This window comes from Anser brachyrhynchus, assembly GCF_964034855.1.
Source record: "Anser brachyrhynchus genome assembly, chromosome: 13".
Classification (NCBI taxonomy): Eukaryota; Metazoa; Chordata; class Aves; order Anseriformes; family Anatidae; genus Anser; species Anser brachyrhynchus.
In genome coordinates this window covers 18,919,290-18,938,161 of record NC_137708.1, presented here as the reverse complement: position 1 = coordinate 18,938,161, position 18,872 = coordinate 18,919,290, and the positions used below count along the sequence as shown (strand labels likewise).

The 18,872-nt window shown below is 39.2% G+C and overlaps 1 protein-coding gene across 1 annotated transcript in view; it reads left to right on the top strand.

Moving 5' to 3' along the window:
* The window catches only part of COL4A5 (collagen type IV alpha 5 chain), an 83,685-nt gene that overhangs the window by 50,641 nt on the left and 14,172 nt on the right, over positions 1–18,872 (top strand). The window contains exons 24-41 of the mRNA XM_080553524.1: positions 169–360; positions 808–976; positions 1,631–1,723; positions 1,814–1,918; positions 2,488–2,585; positions 2,853–3,003; positions 3,653–3,766; positions 7,364–7,531; positions 8,380–8,469; positions 9,276–9,425; positions 10,650–10,748; positions 11,716–11,805; positions 12,542–12,681; positions 14,482–14,608; positions 15,903–15,983; positions 16,532–16,630; positions 17,206–17,256; positions 18,074–18,259. Coding sequence (XP_080409650.1) covers positions 169–360; positions 808–976; positions 1,631–1,723; positions 1,814–1,918; positions 2,488–2,585; positions 2,853–3,003; positions 3,653–3,766; positions 7,364–7,531; positions 8,380–8,469; positions 9,276–9,425; positions 10,650–10,748; positions 11,716–11,805; positions 12,542–12,681; positions 14,482–14,608; positions 15,903–15,983; positions 16,532–16,630; positions 17,206–17,256; positions 18,074–18,259 — 2,203 coding nt within the window. The remainder of the gene's footprint in view (positions 1–168; positions 361–807; positions 977–1,630; positions 1,724–1,813; positions 1,919–2,487; positions 2,586–2,852; positions 3,004–3,652; positions 3,767–7,363; positions 7,532–8,379; positions 8,470–9,275; positions 9,426–10,649; positions 10,749–11,715; positions 11,806–12,541; positions 12,682–14,481; positions 14,609–15,902; positions 15,984–16,531; positions 16,631–17,205; positions 17,257–18,073; positions 18,260–18,872) is intronic.

Genomic DNA, 18,872 nt, shown 5'->3' with positions numbered 1-18,872 from the left:
GTCATTTGTCTTATATATTTGGTAGAGCTGCATACAATAGATACAAATACTTGTCTTGTTTGAATACTTCTTTTTTGTCCCTTAGCTGGCTTGAATGCATAATTACTATATTGTACCAACCTCAGAGAGGAGCTGAAAGGAAAACTAAGTATTTTCTTTTCCTCTCAGGGATTCCCAGGGCCCCCAGGTGCTCCTGGAAGACCTGGTCCTAAAGGAGACCCAGGGGATGTCCTGACTTCTCCAAAAATGAAAGGTGACAAAGGAGACCCTGGCTTCCCAGGACCTCCAGGTCTTCCTGGTATAGATGGTACTCCTGGACGAGATGGACTGCCAGGTCTGCCTGGCCCTAAGGGGGAACCCGTGAGTTCCATTTTATGCTGTATTTGATGGGACAAATGTTTTGGGAAGTCTTGGATGAGTTTGGGATAGTGCAGATAAGAGAATGGTAAATACATTTTTTTCTGAATGTGACTAACTCAGTAATTCTCTTCAGTATATGCTAATCTAGTGATAATGTACAGAGTAGTCCCTGCCACCCATCAGTGACTAAAAATAAGCTGAGACTTCTCTAGGATAGAGTCAGCTGGTCCCTTCTGCCATTCTCTGTATTTCACCTATATGGTGTGAGGAATTAATTAGGTTTAGACCTTATCTCTACCATGTTAATAAGATGCAGACAGCTAATGGCCTTGAGGGTTAGAAGGGTGAAAGTTGCAAAGAGTTTCAAAACAGAACTAATGAAGCTCTTTGTTCCTCCACTAGTAAATATGTGTTCCTCTTTCTCATCTTGCTCTTCCTTTTTTTCAGGGCAGTGTTGCATTCAAAGGAGAAATGGGAATTCCAGGTGACCCAGGAATACCAGGTCTTCCTGGAGACAAAGGACTTCCTGGACCTCCTGGTTTTGGCCCACAAGGCTCACCTGGTGAAAAGGGCATCCAAGGTGTATCAGGTCGCCCAGGGCCTCCTGGAGTTCCTGGTAAGTTAGTCTCTTTGCTCTTGAACAAAAAATGTATGATCAAGTTTTTTTCCATTGGCTCTGGGTAGCTTTCAGAAGAAAATGCTGCTTTTAAGCTTCTCCCAAAGGCAGTGTAAGACCTAGCGTTTGGAAGCTCCCTTACTGAACTGAACCACAGAGTCGCAAACTGAGCAGAATTTGTATATGTTACTGTAGCCATTTGACTCGCCCTTATGCTCTGACATCTGGAGAAGCTTATCTTGATTGACTATAGTGGAAATGCACTGTAACTACTACCTGGTTTATGCTTAATTATGGTGCATCTACAACTTTTTGAAAACAAGGGTTTGCTTTGAACGAGTTTGCTTTTGTTACTTTGTTGTCAACTGTACAGGTCCTTATCAAGTTGTATTGATGTCAGCTACGGAAAATACTATTCACGTGATGGTACCTTGGAGGAAGCTAAAAAATGACCTTTCAAGAAAACTCTCTTACATAAACTGTACTTCTAAGCTTATATGGGGCTTAGGGGCAGACAGCCTACTGCCTAGTCTTTCTGGTATTTGTAAGTTCTTTGTAAGCTTGGGATGTGGCTAGCAACTTTTCTTTCTCTTCGGAGAATTACAAAAAATAAACTCCCTTTGACTGATACATATTTCCTTTTCTCTGCTTCAGGTCCGAAAGGTGAACCTGGTCAGACTATTACAGAACCAGGAGTTCCTGGCCCCCCTGGTCCTCCAGGAAGAAACGGTGACCCAGGTCTTCCAGGTAAAGCAGCAACTAGATAACCATGGAGTTCCAGGAGCTTTTTATTCTGGCTGGCTCTTGATAACTCAGATGATTTTCTTCTTTTTACAGGGGATCCTGGTCAGCCAGGTCAGCGAGGGTTGTCAGGCATCCCAGGTGCAAAAGGAGAGCCAGGTATTCCTGGCATTGGACTTCCAGGGCCACCAGGCCCAAAAGGTATGTTTGCAGCCATGTTGCTGTATTGTAGCAGCTGAGAAAGGGGACATTGGGGGTTGTGCCTCTCCACATTGTTGTAGTTAATTCATATCTCTAGAATCCTTTTAAAAATGTTTGTCTTGAATTCATACATATTTAGACTTTCAGAAATATCAGAAAAAAAACCTATGCTGAATTCTCATTCCTCTGTTGACTGTACTCCATTTTATGATAGCTTACATTTTTCAGTAATCCCAGGATTACTGAAATCCCAGGACTCATTATTGATAATTGATCTCCAAATGCTCTCTCAATACTGTATTGTTTCTAATGTGAATTGTTTGTAATTTTTGTTAGAGCACACAGAAAGGGAAGTGCCCTCTTCTAAGTAGAGTCCCAGAGGTCCTCTGTGGGATACGCTGCATACTCAAAGCTTTCTCAGCCAAATGGGTACCCCCCACGTATGCCTGAGCTAACAAAAAACTATTTCTCAGATTGCTTTTCATGATCCCTGAACATTTCTGGAAGAGTTGTTCTAATGTTCTCTAGTGTCCTCTCCTCTGCTGCCCTAACCTCCATGTCACATGTAGGTTTCCCAGGAACCCCAGGCCCCCCCGGAGCTCCAGGAACTCCAGGTCGACCTGGTCTAGATGGACCCCCTGGACCACCTGGTTTCCCAGGCCAGAAGGTCTGTGCTTGCTTGTTTAATGTAAAATTTAATTTTCTTGGAAGTTTTTTTGCATTAGTGTGAAGTCAGTAGGGAGTTTTTCACCGCTTGTTGTCAGCTTTTGATGATGGGGAAGTCACATGCTCTGTTTGGAGTTTGAATGAGGGTAGGAAAATGAAATGCAACTCTTAAGACTATGGGCATTTTTTCTTTGCTGCTGTAACCTTTTTGGGAGAGGCTAAACTCAGAACCCTTCCCTTTTTAAAATGTGTTGATTCTAATCAACAGGGGGATCGTGGATTTGGAGTTCCAGGACCACCTGGACCCCCAGGACCACCAGGCATAAAAGGAGTTCAAGGACCCAAAGGTGATCCTGGCTTCCCAGGAAACCCTGGTCTTCCAGGACGGGCAGGTTTTGATGGAACTCCAGGGCCCAAAGGTATGGTGGAGTCTTTCTGTTCTCTGTTGAACTTTTAAAACTGTAGATGAAGTGGGAGTCACATGGCAGTTAAATACAAGTAATACAATTACTTCAGGGTCCATTTTTCTAAAGCACATATCCCTGTGTAAATGGAAACTTGTGTTCTCAAAAGGAAAAAAAAAAAAAGCAAGGGAGTAGATACCAGTTTGTGGGTTAGTATCTGAAAGTCTGTTATCTAGCGTCAAATATTATTATGGGGTGGGGGGGGGTAAAACTTTTCCAGTAGGATAGTTAGTTGTTTTGATACTCTGCAAGTAGAAGCACTGTGCGTTAGCAATGCGTGAATTCCTACTGTTAATCATTATCTGTGTTACACTGCAGCGTATGTCTGGTGTGCTAGAGAGCATCTGTTGAGTTAATGGAGATTGTGATGCAAAACTATGTCTCTGTGTAGTCTAGAAATGTAAACTGCATGCAGTCCAGAGAGAGAGAGCACAAATCTCTGGCTTGCAGAAATAGCCTCTGAAGTATGTTTTCTTTTCCTGTATCAGATCCATATTTGTTTGCACGCAAAGACAAGATTTCAAGTACCATGTGCAGGCTTCATTTTGCAACTGTAAGCAAGCATCTCTGAACTGAATTCACTAACTAAAGCATGTTCTTTTAGGTGACCCTGGACCAAGTGGACCACCAGGACTCCCAGGCCCACCGGGCATCCCTGGCATCGGAGGACAAGGTCCACCTGGACCTCCGGGACCTCCAGGTCCTGTTGGCCCACCAGGTAAAATTTACATGAATTGTACCCTCGGGTTATTTCTGGCATATAGCAAGCAGACACTTAAGGTCTCATTGAACAGATAAAGAAAAATAGCAAGTTTGTCTGTTGGTTTGGTTGTCTTGCTAGTTAAGTGGGCAAAACTTGGTGCATCATGTTTATCACCAAATTACATTCAGTCCTGCTGTTTGCATTATGTAGAGAGGTCTCAGGGGTGTAAAAGCCTGCTTTGGAGAAGACTTAGAGAGCCTCAGCGGAGATTCTAGGAAGTGTTGTGCACAGGTAGTGGTAAAATCTCTGTGAAGGCGTTTATCACAATACTGTTTAGTAGCACAATGTCAGTGCAGAGGTTTTGAGGGGACAGACAAGGAAGAAAGCTGCCCTTAGATGTCTGTGCTGTTTCTGAAGGGAAATAGATTGTATTTCATCTAAAATGAGTGCTGACTAATGAAGATAGGAACTTGTTGCATCTCTGTGCACAAAGAGTACAAGTGCTTGCACATAGTTCTATTCTCAAAGCTTATTTAGGGAAGTTCCTTGTTTCCTGCACTCAGTGAATGATCCTGCTGTGCACCAGCCCCTCATGTTGCAAATGCATGGCTGTCAACTAGTGAGAACATTCTCTGTGGACTTAAGCCCGCCTACTGCTGAAACATTTCAAAACCCATCTGGTTCTTGCCGTGCCTGTATGACTGTTTACGTTGCATGTCTGTGACATACACTTTTTGTATTTGTTTGGATGCCACTACGGGAGCTGGCATCGTTCATAATGCATGTTGAAAAAATCATGGTCAGTTGTTAAGAGCATGAATCACAGACTGGCTGGTCTTACTCAGATCTTTATGCACTGCAAGCTGAGATTCAGCAAAGTGCTTCTCTTTAAGGTAGGCAAGCGTTGGAGTAAATAGGCCCCATGGAGTTTGAGTTCTGCTCCAGTACGTAGAGTGTGGATCATACTTAAATATATTATTTCCACTAGTTTCCCAGTTGGGAAAGGAATGTGTGTGATTGCTGCATCAGTAAGCCTTGAATGTGTTGAGTGTTAAAAAACTATGGACTGAGGGAGTCTGAAAAATGTGCACAGAAGTTTCCTGAGCCATCAGGTAGGTTCTTCACCTGGCTTACTGTGCTTATCATACCTCTCCTGAACCTAAAGCTGCTTTTGAGGCTAAATGGAAACAGAGGGCAACTCAAGTGTGTGTTGCTGGGGAGAGGTATTAGTATGGTATTAGTTTGAATGTTTCATCCTATGCATGTTCTTTTTATCTTCCTGTAACATCTTTTCAGGTATTGGCCAGAGCTTGATTTCATGTGATCACTGATTTATTCTGCAAAATATCAGTTTTGACAAATGCAGAATTACTAGTAGAGTCAGTGTGCTGAATTGCTTATATTTTCACTCTTCATGTTTGCACTGACCAATCATTGTGGCTACTAATGGCATGGTGGCTCTGAAATCTAGTGCATGGCTGAAGCTCCACTTGAGTAGTCCTCGTTATTTCGTTTGACAGCACAATGTGCTTTCCATTCGTATATCCCAACCCTTTCTTCTTGTCTTACAATTCTGTTTTGATTCTGCTTCTTTACACAACAGTAGAGTAATGTTTCTGGGGGTCTGTTTTTCAGGTAGTTTGGAAAACTCTTGAAAGGATTTCCTTGTTCAAATTTTCCTTTCTCTGCACCACCACCTCTTCAAATAATTTGCAGTAACTCAACAGCCTTCTTTTTCTTTTTTTTGAATGTGTGGCAAATTCCTCTAGAACTTATTGTGTTGTCTATATTATTCCAATTGTGATATGGTCAGACTTTTGAAAACCAGAAATTCAATCAGAATGAATTTATATTTGCTAAGTATCTTTATCGTGCTAGTTACTGAGTTTGTTCTACACTTGGGGTAAATGTTATTTTGACTTTTTTTTTCAATTTGCTGATAGAGACCCATTTAAACACAACACATACAATCCCTATCCATCCTCTGGTATTGTTTTTTCTCTGCAAAATAAGCAGTTCCAGGCACATGACACCATAGTTTAATGCAGTGGTAAGCAGCTGCCAAAGGGGAGCATGCTTATAATTAACAAATACAAGTCTACAGCCTACGCAGTCAAGAAAATTTGATCTGCCTTTTTAGCATGCAAAAAGCACATCAAAACATCACTTCTAAGTTTGTTCATGCCATTGAGAATGGGGGACCCCATCTGTTAGAGCAATACTTGTGGTTATTTATGAGGTTTTGGCATAATGTCATAATCCCAGTACATTATGCTAGGGCATGTAACATGCAATATACCATCTCTGCAAGTAAAAAGATGTACATTTGAATAATAGAAGACTGGGAAAACAAAACAAAACAAAGAAAAAACATATTTAGTGTTTTGTGTGTGTGTAGAAGCATCTTTTTGAAAATCCCTATTTGAAGGGTTTTACAGGCATACAATGGAGATCAACAAGAAGCTAACTGGTAGGATGTACTCTGCTGTTCAAAAGGTGTCCAAGCCAATGTCTGCTACAATTTCATGTAAGAGTTCATAAGAATCTTGTTTCCCGGTTGTGAAGAGAGAGCTAGAAAAGGAGAGGGAGTAATCCAATTTTTCAAAGAATGTTTCATCAATATTTGAAAATACCTCATTTGGTTTTTTGTTTCTGTGTACAATGGTGGCTGTGCTTTGAACAAGACCCCCAAGTTTCCTTACAGTCTGGTTTCTCTTACTGCATTAGTGTCATATTCTTTGTACTTTTGTATTTTTGTTTTCGGTAACTTTAGGGTAGTGTTTTAGTTTTTGTTTGCCTTTTTTTTTCTAATCTGTATATGCTTTATTTTGTTTCCTAACTTAACGACTATTACAACTCCTTATTGCTACCTGTCTCAACTTCCTGATGAGCTCTAACTCGTTGGCTTTTGAACCTCAGGTTCCCCAGGTACTGTGGTTTCTTTACCAAAGCCTTTTCTTAGCTTCAGATTTAAGAAAAATCAATTTTTGTCTGCTACCTTTCAAGAATGAATACCATCACTGATACAGTGCACGGGAGGGAAGCAAGCTTCCCACTTGCTTCAGCAGCATCTTGAGCTCAGTATCTTTAGTATTAAACAATGTTGAGCATGTTTTGATAATTCATATTTTTCACTCAGATAAATGTAATGCAATGCAGAATGCTAGCCTTCAAAAATATTGAGCTGATGTTGTCTTAGAATGCTATAAAATGGAATCATTAATGGAAACATAAGAATCTCTCTATACTTAATGACAAAATACAAACCAGACTAATCAATCTTGGCTTCTTATTTTATTAACCAGACTTAAATGGTTAATGAAGAAAGTTGTTCTTTTCCTTTTGAGAATTTATTCAACTGCACTTGCTACAGTTTGGTAAAATTTTAGTAACGCTTCTCTTCAAGAGAAGCTTCAGGAGAACATGTCCTTTAATGCCTGGAACATAATTAAAAAATAAATGGTTTCAGAAGAATTGCAAGATTTTCATCAGTGCTAGGAATGTACTGCAGATAAAACTTGTCTGTTTGTACAGTACCATGTCCAGAGAGAGAGAGATTTCAGCTTTGCCTTAATTTTTGCTAAAAGATTGTGTTTTAACAATGTCGTCTAGGGTTGCAAGGCGTTCCAGGTGAGAAAGGAGATCCAGGTCCTCCAGGCTTCGATGTTCCTGGTCCTCCAGGTGACCAAGGAACCCCAGGCTATCCAGGGCCCCCTGGTCTCCCAGGACCTCAGGGTTCACCTGGACCACCGGGCCGGGATGGCATTCCTGGATTTCCAGGTGAGTTCCCATTTTTTACCTGTGGACAAAAACCAAAGTCTAGTTATAGGTGGATGTTCTTTATGCTTGGACATGTCAGCTTAGAGAGCTTCAGTGTTTATTCTATTCACTTAAAGTTGGATACATGAACTATTAAATTTCATAGTTGCTTTTTTTAATTATAATTTCTTGCATTAAAATCCTTGTCACCTTTCCACTCTTCTCTCTAACTTGATACATATATTCTCCATGTTATTGTTTCATAACTTTCAAATATGACTTGATGATCATCTTCAGTATAACAACTTCCTAGTTTATTTTGTGATAGTTTTCCAGTTAATGCTACAATTTAAAATTCAAATTTGTTTAAAGGAAGTTATGAGAAATGCTATCAATTGGATCCAGTACATAGTTTTAAATACTCATTTCCTTATTCTTTGTGTTAATGTTTTCAGTTATAGCAGTCTGTTTCTCCCTCTGGACGGGAAATCTCAAAATTGAGTTTTGAGAATCTGTCTTTGGATAAAGGGGTCATATAAAAGGTTCTAAAAGTACTGTATTTGTAGTTGTCTTTTTGGCTTTCAATAAATTCAAGTTTGCTTTCAAGCAAGTATTTATTTTTCCAAACCAGGGGACTAAACTTATTGGAGGTATAAATATGCTTTTTACTGAAATGATCACTGTGCTGCTGATTTTCTTCCCAGGACTTAACTGTGGAAAAATTGGTAACGTTTTTGAGTATTCTTTCTGATTTAGATCAATGAAGAATTGAGTGTTTATAATTTCCTTAAAACATAGTTCAGGCTCTATATGCCTGTTTAATAATAGCATAATGATGCAGAATGACAATGGTGATTCAATGTGTTCAGGTGCCAAAGGTGAGATGGGTGTCATGGGAGCCCCTGGGCCTCCAGGGCCCCCAGGAACTCCTGGAAGAAATGGCCTTCCTGGCTCAAAAGGTAATGTTTGTTTTATTTTTACACTGAAGAGAATGCAGAATGTCCTATGTGGAAAAAAGCTTCATAATGCTAATATCTACAGTTAATTACCGGGATCCACAGGCACTATCTTCTCAACAGTACTGATGTTCAGAATTGCTTTGCAGTTTTAACCCATAGCATTAAGTCACTTTTTTTTTTTTAATTGATGTCATGCAATGTTAGCTATTTTAAAAATATTATCTTTGGATTGATGGTGCCCGAGTAGAGCAATATTTCTGAAATACGTTGTAAAGTTTGCTCAAGCAGCAGAAAGAAGAAAATTGATAGCTTTTGGTTATGGAGTTATTCCCAATCAGGTCTGTAAGCATCACAGAGAAGTGTGTTCTAGCTACATTCTTCCAACCCACTTTTTGGAGATGAATTTTGGAGGAGTGTGGTTAAAAAAAAAAAAAAGTCGTCTCTGCAGAACAAGGGGGCTGTGAATCCAAAGCTGCTGTAGCCATTGCAACTCCTCTGTTCTATTGGTACAGCGTGGTGGACCTCTTGGAGCTCTCTCAATGAGGGTCACACACAGCTGTTTCCTCTGGGCTGTCCAGAGCTGACAGACTGCCTTCCTGCAGCATACAGACATCCCTACACACTCCACCTACAGTTGTTCCAAGGCTTGAGATGCTGTGGAGAACCCTGCATAAACTGACCGATCGTTCAGTGGGTTCAAACTTCATGAATAAATCATGGCCAACCTATGTAAGAAAAAGGATTAGAAATATATTAATCTACCTTATGGACTGTATTGTTCCCTTTTGTTGTCTTACCTCCTTTAGGTAATAATGGATTACCTGGCCCACCTGGGCCTCCTGGACCAGTAGGACAGAAAGGCATCAAAGGTGAAGCAGGCCTGCCAGGTCCACCTGGAAAAATTGATCCAAAACAACTAGGAGCAAAAGGAGAAAAAGGCGAGCCAGGTGTTCCAGGTACAGAATTTGGGTCTGGGGAAGTGGTTTGTCCTGTAGAGATAAGTGACCTGTACCTAAATCCATTGCAGTTCATTCTTTCTTACAGAACAAAAACTCAGAACAGGGAGGTGGAATAAGGTTTTCTTAATTTAGGCTGTCCTTTTAAGGGGTTCTATGACCAAGGTACTCTGTGTAGGCACTAAAGTACTCTCACCAGGATTAGGATTGAGTCTTCTAGATATTATTCTGAAGCACAATGAGAGATCGTTGTCAGGGCTGCTGTGCTAGCTGCATTCCTGCTGTCTCTTAGGCCACTGGGGCTTTGCCTTGTAGGATGGACTTGCAGAGGTCATCTGCTCGTGCATCACCTCCAAATTCTCCCTTTGGGTGTCTCTGTAAACTCACCCTCAGCTGAGCAGAATGTCATCTCTGTGTGTGTCACCTCAGGATGCTGGTTAAGCCTGGAAGGTTTTCTGAGTTCACTCAAGTCTGTTTTCCCTCTAGTTTGTGTTTCCACTCCCCCTCCCTTATCCCCCTAAGTGTTCTGATGTCTCCTTTGGACTCTAATTTTGTCTTGAGAAGAGTAAAAATATTCTACCCTTGAGAGAACCAGAATGCCTTTCTCTAATGTTGGCCCAGCCATGATTATGCTAATTTATCTATTGTATTAATTTCTGCAAAGCCTAGGTAAGCTCCTAAGACACCTGCCTTTTTATTTTTTCTCTGTTAAGTGAGAGCTGTAGAGGGCAGACGTAACTATGCCTTCAGGGCAGTGCAAATTTATTGTATGAGATTAAAACCACATGATATCTGTGAAAATCTGCCAAAATACTTGTGTTACATTTTGCAACAGCTCAATCCCAAAGTGCTTTTGGTGTAGTAATGTAATTAAACATGTATATAAATAATCCGAATGAATATACAGAGGTTAGCATGGAGTCTGCTCATCCAAAAAGAGTCCCTTCTGAGTGAATTGTATTAGCATTAGTCAAAAAGTTGCTTTTTCCCCTACTTACAGAATATTACTTCCATTTTGTAGTCATTTTACACTTTCCAGAAAGAGTATGTTTTTGTTCTGTGATACTTCTCCTTGCCAGAACTAGGAGGAATTATGTTTACTGAAGAAAAATCCCTATTTGGATATTTATTCACACATGTAAATATCTGATCATCTAGCAGAAAAGCAAATATACTGTAGAAGTAGTAATAATAATAATAATGAAATATATGTTTTTATTTAAGGTATTCCTGGTCTATCAGGGCAGAAAGGTTATCAAGGTCTCCAAGGCGACCCAGGACCACCAGGACTTAGTGGTCCCCCAGGTGCACCAGGGTTGCCGGGTAAGTAAACCAGGTCTCGGATAGTTTTGCTATGTAAAAACATTTCATGCATTTTTATACCATGAGATTGGGATGTTAATCCAGGCATATCTAAGCAAAGCATAAGGATTTACACTTAAAGCTGCAGCACAGTTTTGGGCTATTAAAATCATTATCCAAACAGCATGCTTTTGAGCTCTTTCCTCCTAAAAGACATTAGGACTACCTGTAGGATGAGTGGATAAGTGCTTGTTGCTTGAATAAGCAACGTGACTGCGGGATTTGCCAACAGGACGTGCGTGTTCTTTTTACCTTCATTTCTTACATTGTTAATCATTATACTTGCACTTTGCAAATGGCCAATTGAGTGTATTTTGAAGGCTGTCTGGATGTCGCATCTTTGCTTTCAAGAATTGCAGGGATCAAGAAAACAAATTCTGTATTGCAGTGCTTTTTCCTACAGCTATCACACATGATCTGAAATCTTGAATCTTTCCTCACTATGTCTGATGTAGGTCTTGCTCTAAATACCTTGCTGGGCTTTGGGAGTGTTTTTTTTTACCATCCGGGACTCAAACTAGTTAGAGCATTGTAGGTCACATTTAATTTCCTGATAAAAGCTCCTGAATACCTATTGCAAATGAAGAAGAGATAATGTGTTCATTCTGCAAAACAATTCACAGGAGACCAAGTCACACTGGTACTAAATTATTTCAGATGGTTACTAAATCATTGACTGAGATTTGACCCATTTCATCAGACTAATCTTCAGAGTAGAGAAGAAGTTGTCCTGTCCTGGCACAGAACTGAAGAAGTTTAAAATTTCACTACAAATGGAGAAAAAGCATGTAGAAGAAGTTTGAGGCCTAAACCAACTCAAAATCCATTGCCTTTGTAATTAGATGGCAGGCATATTTGTATGACAGCACATAAATATCAGAATTTTTTAATTATTGTCATTAATTAACTAAACCCACAACTTTCCTAGGCATCAAAGGAGACACGGGGCTTCCTGGGCAGCCAGGACCGACAGGACCTCCAGGGTTAAAAGGTGCCATGGGAGAGATGGGCCTTCCAGGTTAGTTACCAGTCTTGTATTTTACACCATCTTGGCTAGTGCTTTTCATTTATATGATACAAAGGTGGACCTGCTTGTGTGCAGTACCTAATAACAAACTTGAATAGGAATGCACATGAGGAATATAAAAGTCCTATGTACACATTGTTAAAGTAGTACATAAGAAATCGGAAATACCCATTAAAACAGAAAATTCAAATAGCTCATATATTGTAAATGTGTATTATTTTAAAGTGCTTGCAAAAGTAGAAGCAGATTTATCTACATCTTGTAATTTTCATCTTCTGATTTCTCACACTCCATTCTATGAAACAGTTCAGAAAAAAATTGATAAACCCAGCTTTTGGTAGAGGGATATCAGATAGAATGATAAAAGGGGAAGGACAAAGTGAATTCATTTCTTTAGAAAGGCTGCTGAAACAAAACTTTCACTTTCTGAGGATTCTAGTATTAAATTGTACCTAGGTAGTAAAAGGAGATGTTCGGATTTGTGTAAATTAAGAATGAAAAAAGAAATCTTAGAGGTGTCATGAAAAAGCTGAGAGAGATTTTAGATAATTGTTCTAGTTTTTTAAACAAAAAAAGACAACACACACATTAAGTATTCAGAATCAACCGGTGATATTGTTGGTCCTTTCTAGTTCAGTTGATGAGTGGGTATAATTTGAGTGACTTCTCTAAACCACTGCAGAAGTTTGTTTATGTTTATAAAACGTGCATCTTATAATTTGGACAGGTCCCCCAGGGATTAAAGGCAGCCAAGGAATAGCAGGACGTCCAGGGCAGCCTGGGCCTGCTGGATTTCCTGGGTTGAAAGGGGAGAAAGGTGACCCTGGACTTTCAAGCATTGGTATTCCTGGTATCCCTGGACCAAAGGTACATTTTACAAAATTCTTCAATAGAAAATTAAATGAGAAAATCAGATTCTGTGTTGATTTTTTAACTATATTTTAGTATATGTTACAATAAATATTATGTTAATGTTATGTTAATGATAAATATGTATATAAATGTATTTATAACAAGCAGGATTTCCTGTAGTCAGTTATTTTCAGGTGGGAGCAAAAATTTCTAATTTTACTGGTGAAAACATTTATATAACGTTTAACCTGGTTAGAGCAGAAGACTGTTTACCAGACCTTCCAATTTGTGTTCAGTTAGTAGCCTGGTTTGCATTGATACCTGCTGACATTTTGATAGTTGATAGGGATTTATACAGTGAGTATCTTTGTTCCTAAGTCTCATGAAGCAGTTAATTCTAGAAAAAAGTTAAAACAATATGCACTTAAGAATAAATTACTAAGGAATTGATATATCATGTTTAATGCTGATTAAAATTTGTGAAACACTTGTACTAACACTTGCCTATATCATCCTTTCTGTCACCCACAAAAAAGTGACAGAAACGGAATAGCTAGTAGACTTCACTTGATACCTTATAAGTGATGTTGAATAGCAATTAATTTACCAAAAACAATGCATGATTGAAGCTCCACATATTTCTTTTTTATTTCTGCATTATCACGGGGTACTGCCTAGTCAAAGAATCTTGGCTTCTTAAAATGTGCTGCTTATTTTCCAGCTAGTGCCATGATCCTCTCAGTTTTGTTGTGAAAGTAGTTTTGATGCTCTAGGGGGATTGTGCAGCTTGGGCAGAGAATAAACCACAATAGGGAGTAGAAGATTGCTTTTAAATCCCTACAGCTAGGTAAATAGCAGGTGGCCTTAAACATGTTGAAAATGTTATGTGGGTCTGTCAAGACAAAAGCAATAGACCAACTTTTTGGTAGATTTTATAGAAGACCAAAGTTCTCCTGGTTTTTGTTCATTTTCTAATTGTCACATACATCATTATGTGTAAATTCAGAAGTGAGGCCATTTTTCTTCTACTTTAAAATGCTTTTAATTAATTACTGTTCATTCTGTTCAAACATTATACACATTCTGTTCAAAACGTTGGTAACCCAAATAACCTTTAAGGTTTAACATTTGTTTATGGCTAAAACTTTTAAAGTTGTCAAGGATTTTTGAATGTCAAACTTCCAAAACATCTAGGAAAGCCCAGTAGATGAACTGGCATGTGAGTACAACAGTGTAGAATTAAATAGGAATGCATCAGGATTGCACAGGTGTGTGCAAAATAATTTGACTTTCCTTTCTCACATCATCACTAGTGTCAAAGAGCTAGAAAGTGCTTGGTTTTCTTAATAGAAGTCGAAGATTTGCTTAGGAGAAAGCTCTGCTGGCAAACTGAAAATGTTGATACAACATTGAGGTGCTGTATGATTGAGATACAGCAGTGACGTTTTTCTGGTTACATTCAAAATTAAACTCCACTGTCAAAGACTTAAAAATCTGGCTATTCTGCAAGAAAAGAGAATAGTTCTGTTTTGTGGTGTGTGTTGTTTGTTTGTTTGTTTGTTTTTTTAATGTATGTTACTTTTGAAAAAAAGCTATGATATGGTATATAAACAAATTGAAGGGGGAAATTGTTAACGTCTTTGCATATGCTATTTGCAACTAATTTTTTGTGAGATTGTTAACATTAACTGGATATAAGAAGAAATGTGCACAATATAATGGTGGCCTTTTTGTGACAGTAAGACTGGGAACATACAAAAATAAATTACTCATCCTACAAAGACTGGCTTCTTATTTCTGCTTAATATTTTCCAGGGTGATCTTGGTTTGCCTGGATACCCAGGTAGTCCAGGCAGTAAAGGTGTAGCTGGAAATCCTGGTTTGCCTGGACTGCCAGGCAATCCAGGTGCAAAAGGAGAGCCAGGCCTTCCTGGATTCCCAGGTAATTCTGAACAGGATTTTTTTTTCTTTTCCCTCTTGCTCTTTTATATTGGTGTGTATATATATATATATCTCTAAACACAGTGGGTAATTGGTGGAGGGCTGCATCTTCTCTCGAAAGTTTCTAGCAATCTGGTGTTTCTAAGCTTTGTGCTGTTGGAACTGTCACTGCAAGTGTAAGTGTGTGAATGCATCACTTCAGACTGCCTTCTGAAATCACCCATCTGCTTTGAGGGGAGGTAATAGTTGTGTGAGCCAATGCTTTCCACTCCCCGCAGTGGTTGTATTCTCCTCTCCTGACCCACAAAATACCTGTGTTTGGCTCTGTTTTTCCTTCATGAATCAATAAAGAGAAAAAAGTGTAATCAGGAAAGCTGGGCTTTTTATCGTGTTTATTGTCTAAAAAAATGTTCTAAAGAGAAATCTTTCTGAAACATAATGAAGTTAGGTTTTGTACTCTTCGCTGGAAATATTAATAGAGATTGTTCATGGATGATATATGTCAGTTCTTTCACTTCTCAATTTACTGACATCCTAAATATAGCTTAAAAAGGCAAGGTTTTTGTTTATGCTGCATTTGCAGCAGTAAAGGCTGTTCTGCAAGCATGCTTGAGCTTTCTTTAACATAGGAAATCAGGGAATTTATAATAGTGTAGTCATGGCAGCAAGAAGCTTAGCAGAAAACAAAACCTGGCCGTGAACCTGAAAGCATTTAACCTGTGCTTCATGTCATGCCTCAAAAACTGTGAACGGTCAAAATGGTGCATTCGGGCACTACCTTGCTCAGGCTCAGATGATGTTCAGAGCAGACATATTCCAACAGGTTGATTGTTTTTTTACCTTCCACTCAGTTCATGCTGTAGGGGTAAGAATCAGTTATAAATACTAAGACCATTTTTCTTAAGATCCTCTTTCAATAAAGGAAAAGAGGATTGGGGAAGGACTGGCCAGCCGTAGTTCATAATGCCTGCACTTTTTGTCAACAAGCAATACTTGTCTCTAGAATGGTTATTTTCTAACAGACTGCCAGACTGATTCTGTCCTCAGCCACTGGCACTCAGCAACTAAGAAGAGTCTTCAAAGTAGCAGTAAGGACAGTCATAGTAGTACATTTTGTTTCTGTACATTCTTTGCTTTATAATTCATCTCCTTGATCAGCTCTAAATCTGAAAAATGGGCATAAATGCAGTATCTTGATACAATTAGCTGATTTATTGCTCAGAGCATCTCAGCTTATAGTGTTTCAAAATCTGCTAAAATGCCAATTTTTTAATTGAAATGTCTGTACTGTACAGGCACTCCAGGAATTCCAGGACCAAAAGGTATCGAGGGGCCTCCAGGTAACCCTGGTCTGCCTGGACCACCTGGGCCAGTAGGTGAGCATGAGCAGTGCTGCAGAGGTCAGCTGCTTCTGTGAAAAGCATAACACATGAAGCCACTTCCTTTCTTCTTATTAATGTGGTGAAAATGTATCTATGTGTACATGCATGCTCAAACACCATTGTGCACAATCTTTTCACTGAAATGAAACAGAAAAGAAAGAAGTTTTAACTTGTTTTTCACAGCTTTTGACTGCTGTGGTAATCATATCATAAGCCATTGAAGCAAGTAGCTAACTGTTTCAGTATTTACCAGCTTTGTTTGTGTATTCCAGTGGTCTAACCTCTTTTTATAGGGGAAAAATTCCAATTTATGCTAAAGAAAAGCTTTATATTATTTTTAGTCAACTGCTTAAAAGATCATGGGCCTAAATGTCTTTTCTAAATTGTCAGGGGAGAGATAGAGAGGTTTTAATTTTAAGATTACACCCTTGTAAATTTGAAATTACATCGTCACGCTTCCAGATTCAGGGGATGCGTGCTATTTATTTTATTTTATTGCAGGTTAGCCATTATTGTTCTAATGTGTTGTATACTCCTTTTAGGTGATATTGGTCGTCCTGGCCCTCCTGGTCCTCCAGGGGAAAAGGGTCAGCCTGGTCGAGACGGCATCCCCGGACCAGCTGGTCAGAAGGGCGAGCCAGGTTAGGTGTCCTTTGTTCTTGTTTTCTCCTCTTCAGTCTCTGCTGTAACATCCTGCTTTATCTATTCCATTTTTCCTGTAACTACCCATGCACCTTCAAAATTGCTTCTGTGGTTCCTAGCTGCTGAATGGTTCACAAAGGATGCTGCCAAGTTGCCTGTGAAGCACAGGATGAGAATTCAAACAGCTCTTGGATTTTTATTCCATGAATTCAGCATGAAGCCTTATTCTTGTATTCAGTGGTACCTGTACTGCTTCAGCTCAGTTACAGAATGAACTAGTGGCATAACGTCTGCCCTAAAATGAGAACCCCTACCAGAAATGCAAATATATTAAACCACAAAGTCTGAAAGAGCATCTTGGGAAGGAATGGAAATATTTATGAAAGTCACAGATACATTTTGAAGTAAAATCTCTAGTTTTGGTGTGGACTCTGGGAGTAAATAAGAATCCTGATAGTCTCAAGTAATCAGAGATTTAGATGAACTGCACTTTCATCCTTTGCAGTCTTGTATTCCTACTTGTGGAGACTTGAAAGCTAAATGTTCATTATTAAATGAAACTGTGTCTTTTCAGGTCTACCAGGTTTTGGGCGCCCAGGACCTCCAGGACTCCCAGGATTATCAGGTAGAGTTTCTTGCTGTTCTTTGTTTAAAAAAAAGGTGAATGGAAATTGTATGTACTTAAAAAAAAAAAAAAAAAAAAAAGACGTTTCTTCTGCAACAAATGAATGTAGAAAAGAAAGAACCTTTCTTTTTTTTTTCCACGGTAGATCATTTTCAGTTAACAAAGGTAATAGACACTCATTAATGAGTTGAATTTTGTAACTTAGAATTATGCAGACAAAATAAATCCACCCAGGACAATTGAGTCTACTGCATTTTGTGGAACTTTGCTGATCTGTCTCAATAAATAAAGCATTCCTACACCGGATGGCAAATGAAGCTGCTTTGAAAATGTCTGCTATATTTTCAAAAGCGACTTTACAACCTAAGTTGTATTACTTTCCAGTAGCGTTCCTAAATTCCCTAAACGTATTTGAAAATTTTGCACATCTTAACTTTCAGTGGTGTCTCCAAAAAATAAAGAAGTCTTAATATTCACAGATTTCTTTGCAGGTATATAAAGCTCATAAAAAGCATTGCTCATAGGTTCATAAACTCAGAGGATGATTATAAATTAGTGTCACTGAGTAGTAAAGTGAGACTTTGTAAGATCTTTTAATGTTTCAAAAGCTATAGCACTTTGTCCTGCAAGAATTATTGGCCCCAATTCTTTTCTGAATTTGTTAGTTTGATTTTTGTACTTTCTGACTCCAAAAATGAGATGAGTCGTGGCCAGACTTGCACCTTCTTAATCAAGAGAGAGAAATAGCTCTGCAAACTGACATTTCCACATATCAGTTTGTAACAGTATTCATAAATACGTCTGTTTGGTTTTACAGGGCAAAAAGGTGAACTGGGGTTACCTGGCCCACCAGGACCCCCTGGACTTCCAGGTCTGAAAGGAGAACCAGGTTTCCAAGGATTCCCTGGCCTACAGGGTCCACCGGGTCCACCAGGATTACCAGGGCCACCTCTGGAAGGTCCTAAAGGTAGCCCTGGCCCACCAGGTGTTCCAGGAAGACCAGGTAAGAGTGTGATCCATACCCATCAACATCTGCCAGTACTCTTGCATTTTGCTGCTAGGTTATCAGGGTTTAGACTTTGTCAATTTATTTGGATGGTAAGTTCAAGCCTCATGGCATAGGTCTTTTTATGGGCAACCAGAGGATTTTGTTGCCAGAAGTGACAGTATCTAAAAATAAAACATCCTCAGTTTCTATTCGTTTCTGATACCTGGCAGCAAAAACGTGTTTTAATAAATGTGAGATTCTCCGCATGCTGTCACAGAAATCATCTAGCGAGCACGATACCGACTTTTGAACATCTGATACCTTTGCTGATCATGTGACAATCCTGCAAATGTCATCGCACACAAAAAACAAAAGTAACAAATCCATCATTTTAAGAGTCATGAAAATCAAATTCACGTTAGCATCACAGCATGATCAAATTGGATAGCTGCCTCTTCATCCTCGGGTCATGTAACATAAGTCATTGCTCCATTATGTCATGTGGCTCCCATGGATTCAGTGCACCATCATGCTGTGTTCATCCTTCCATTCCATGTTTGCATTTTGTTCCTGCACCAACTAATTCTGGGAATGAAAAACTCACCATGCTGAGTTAACATAGCTGAGC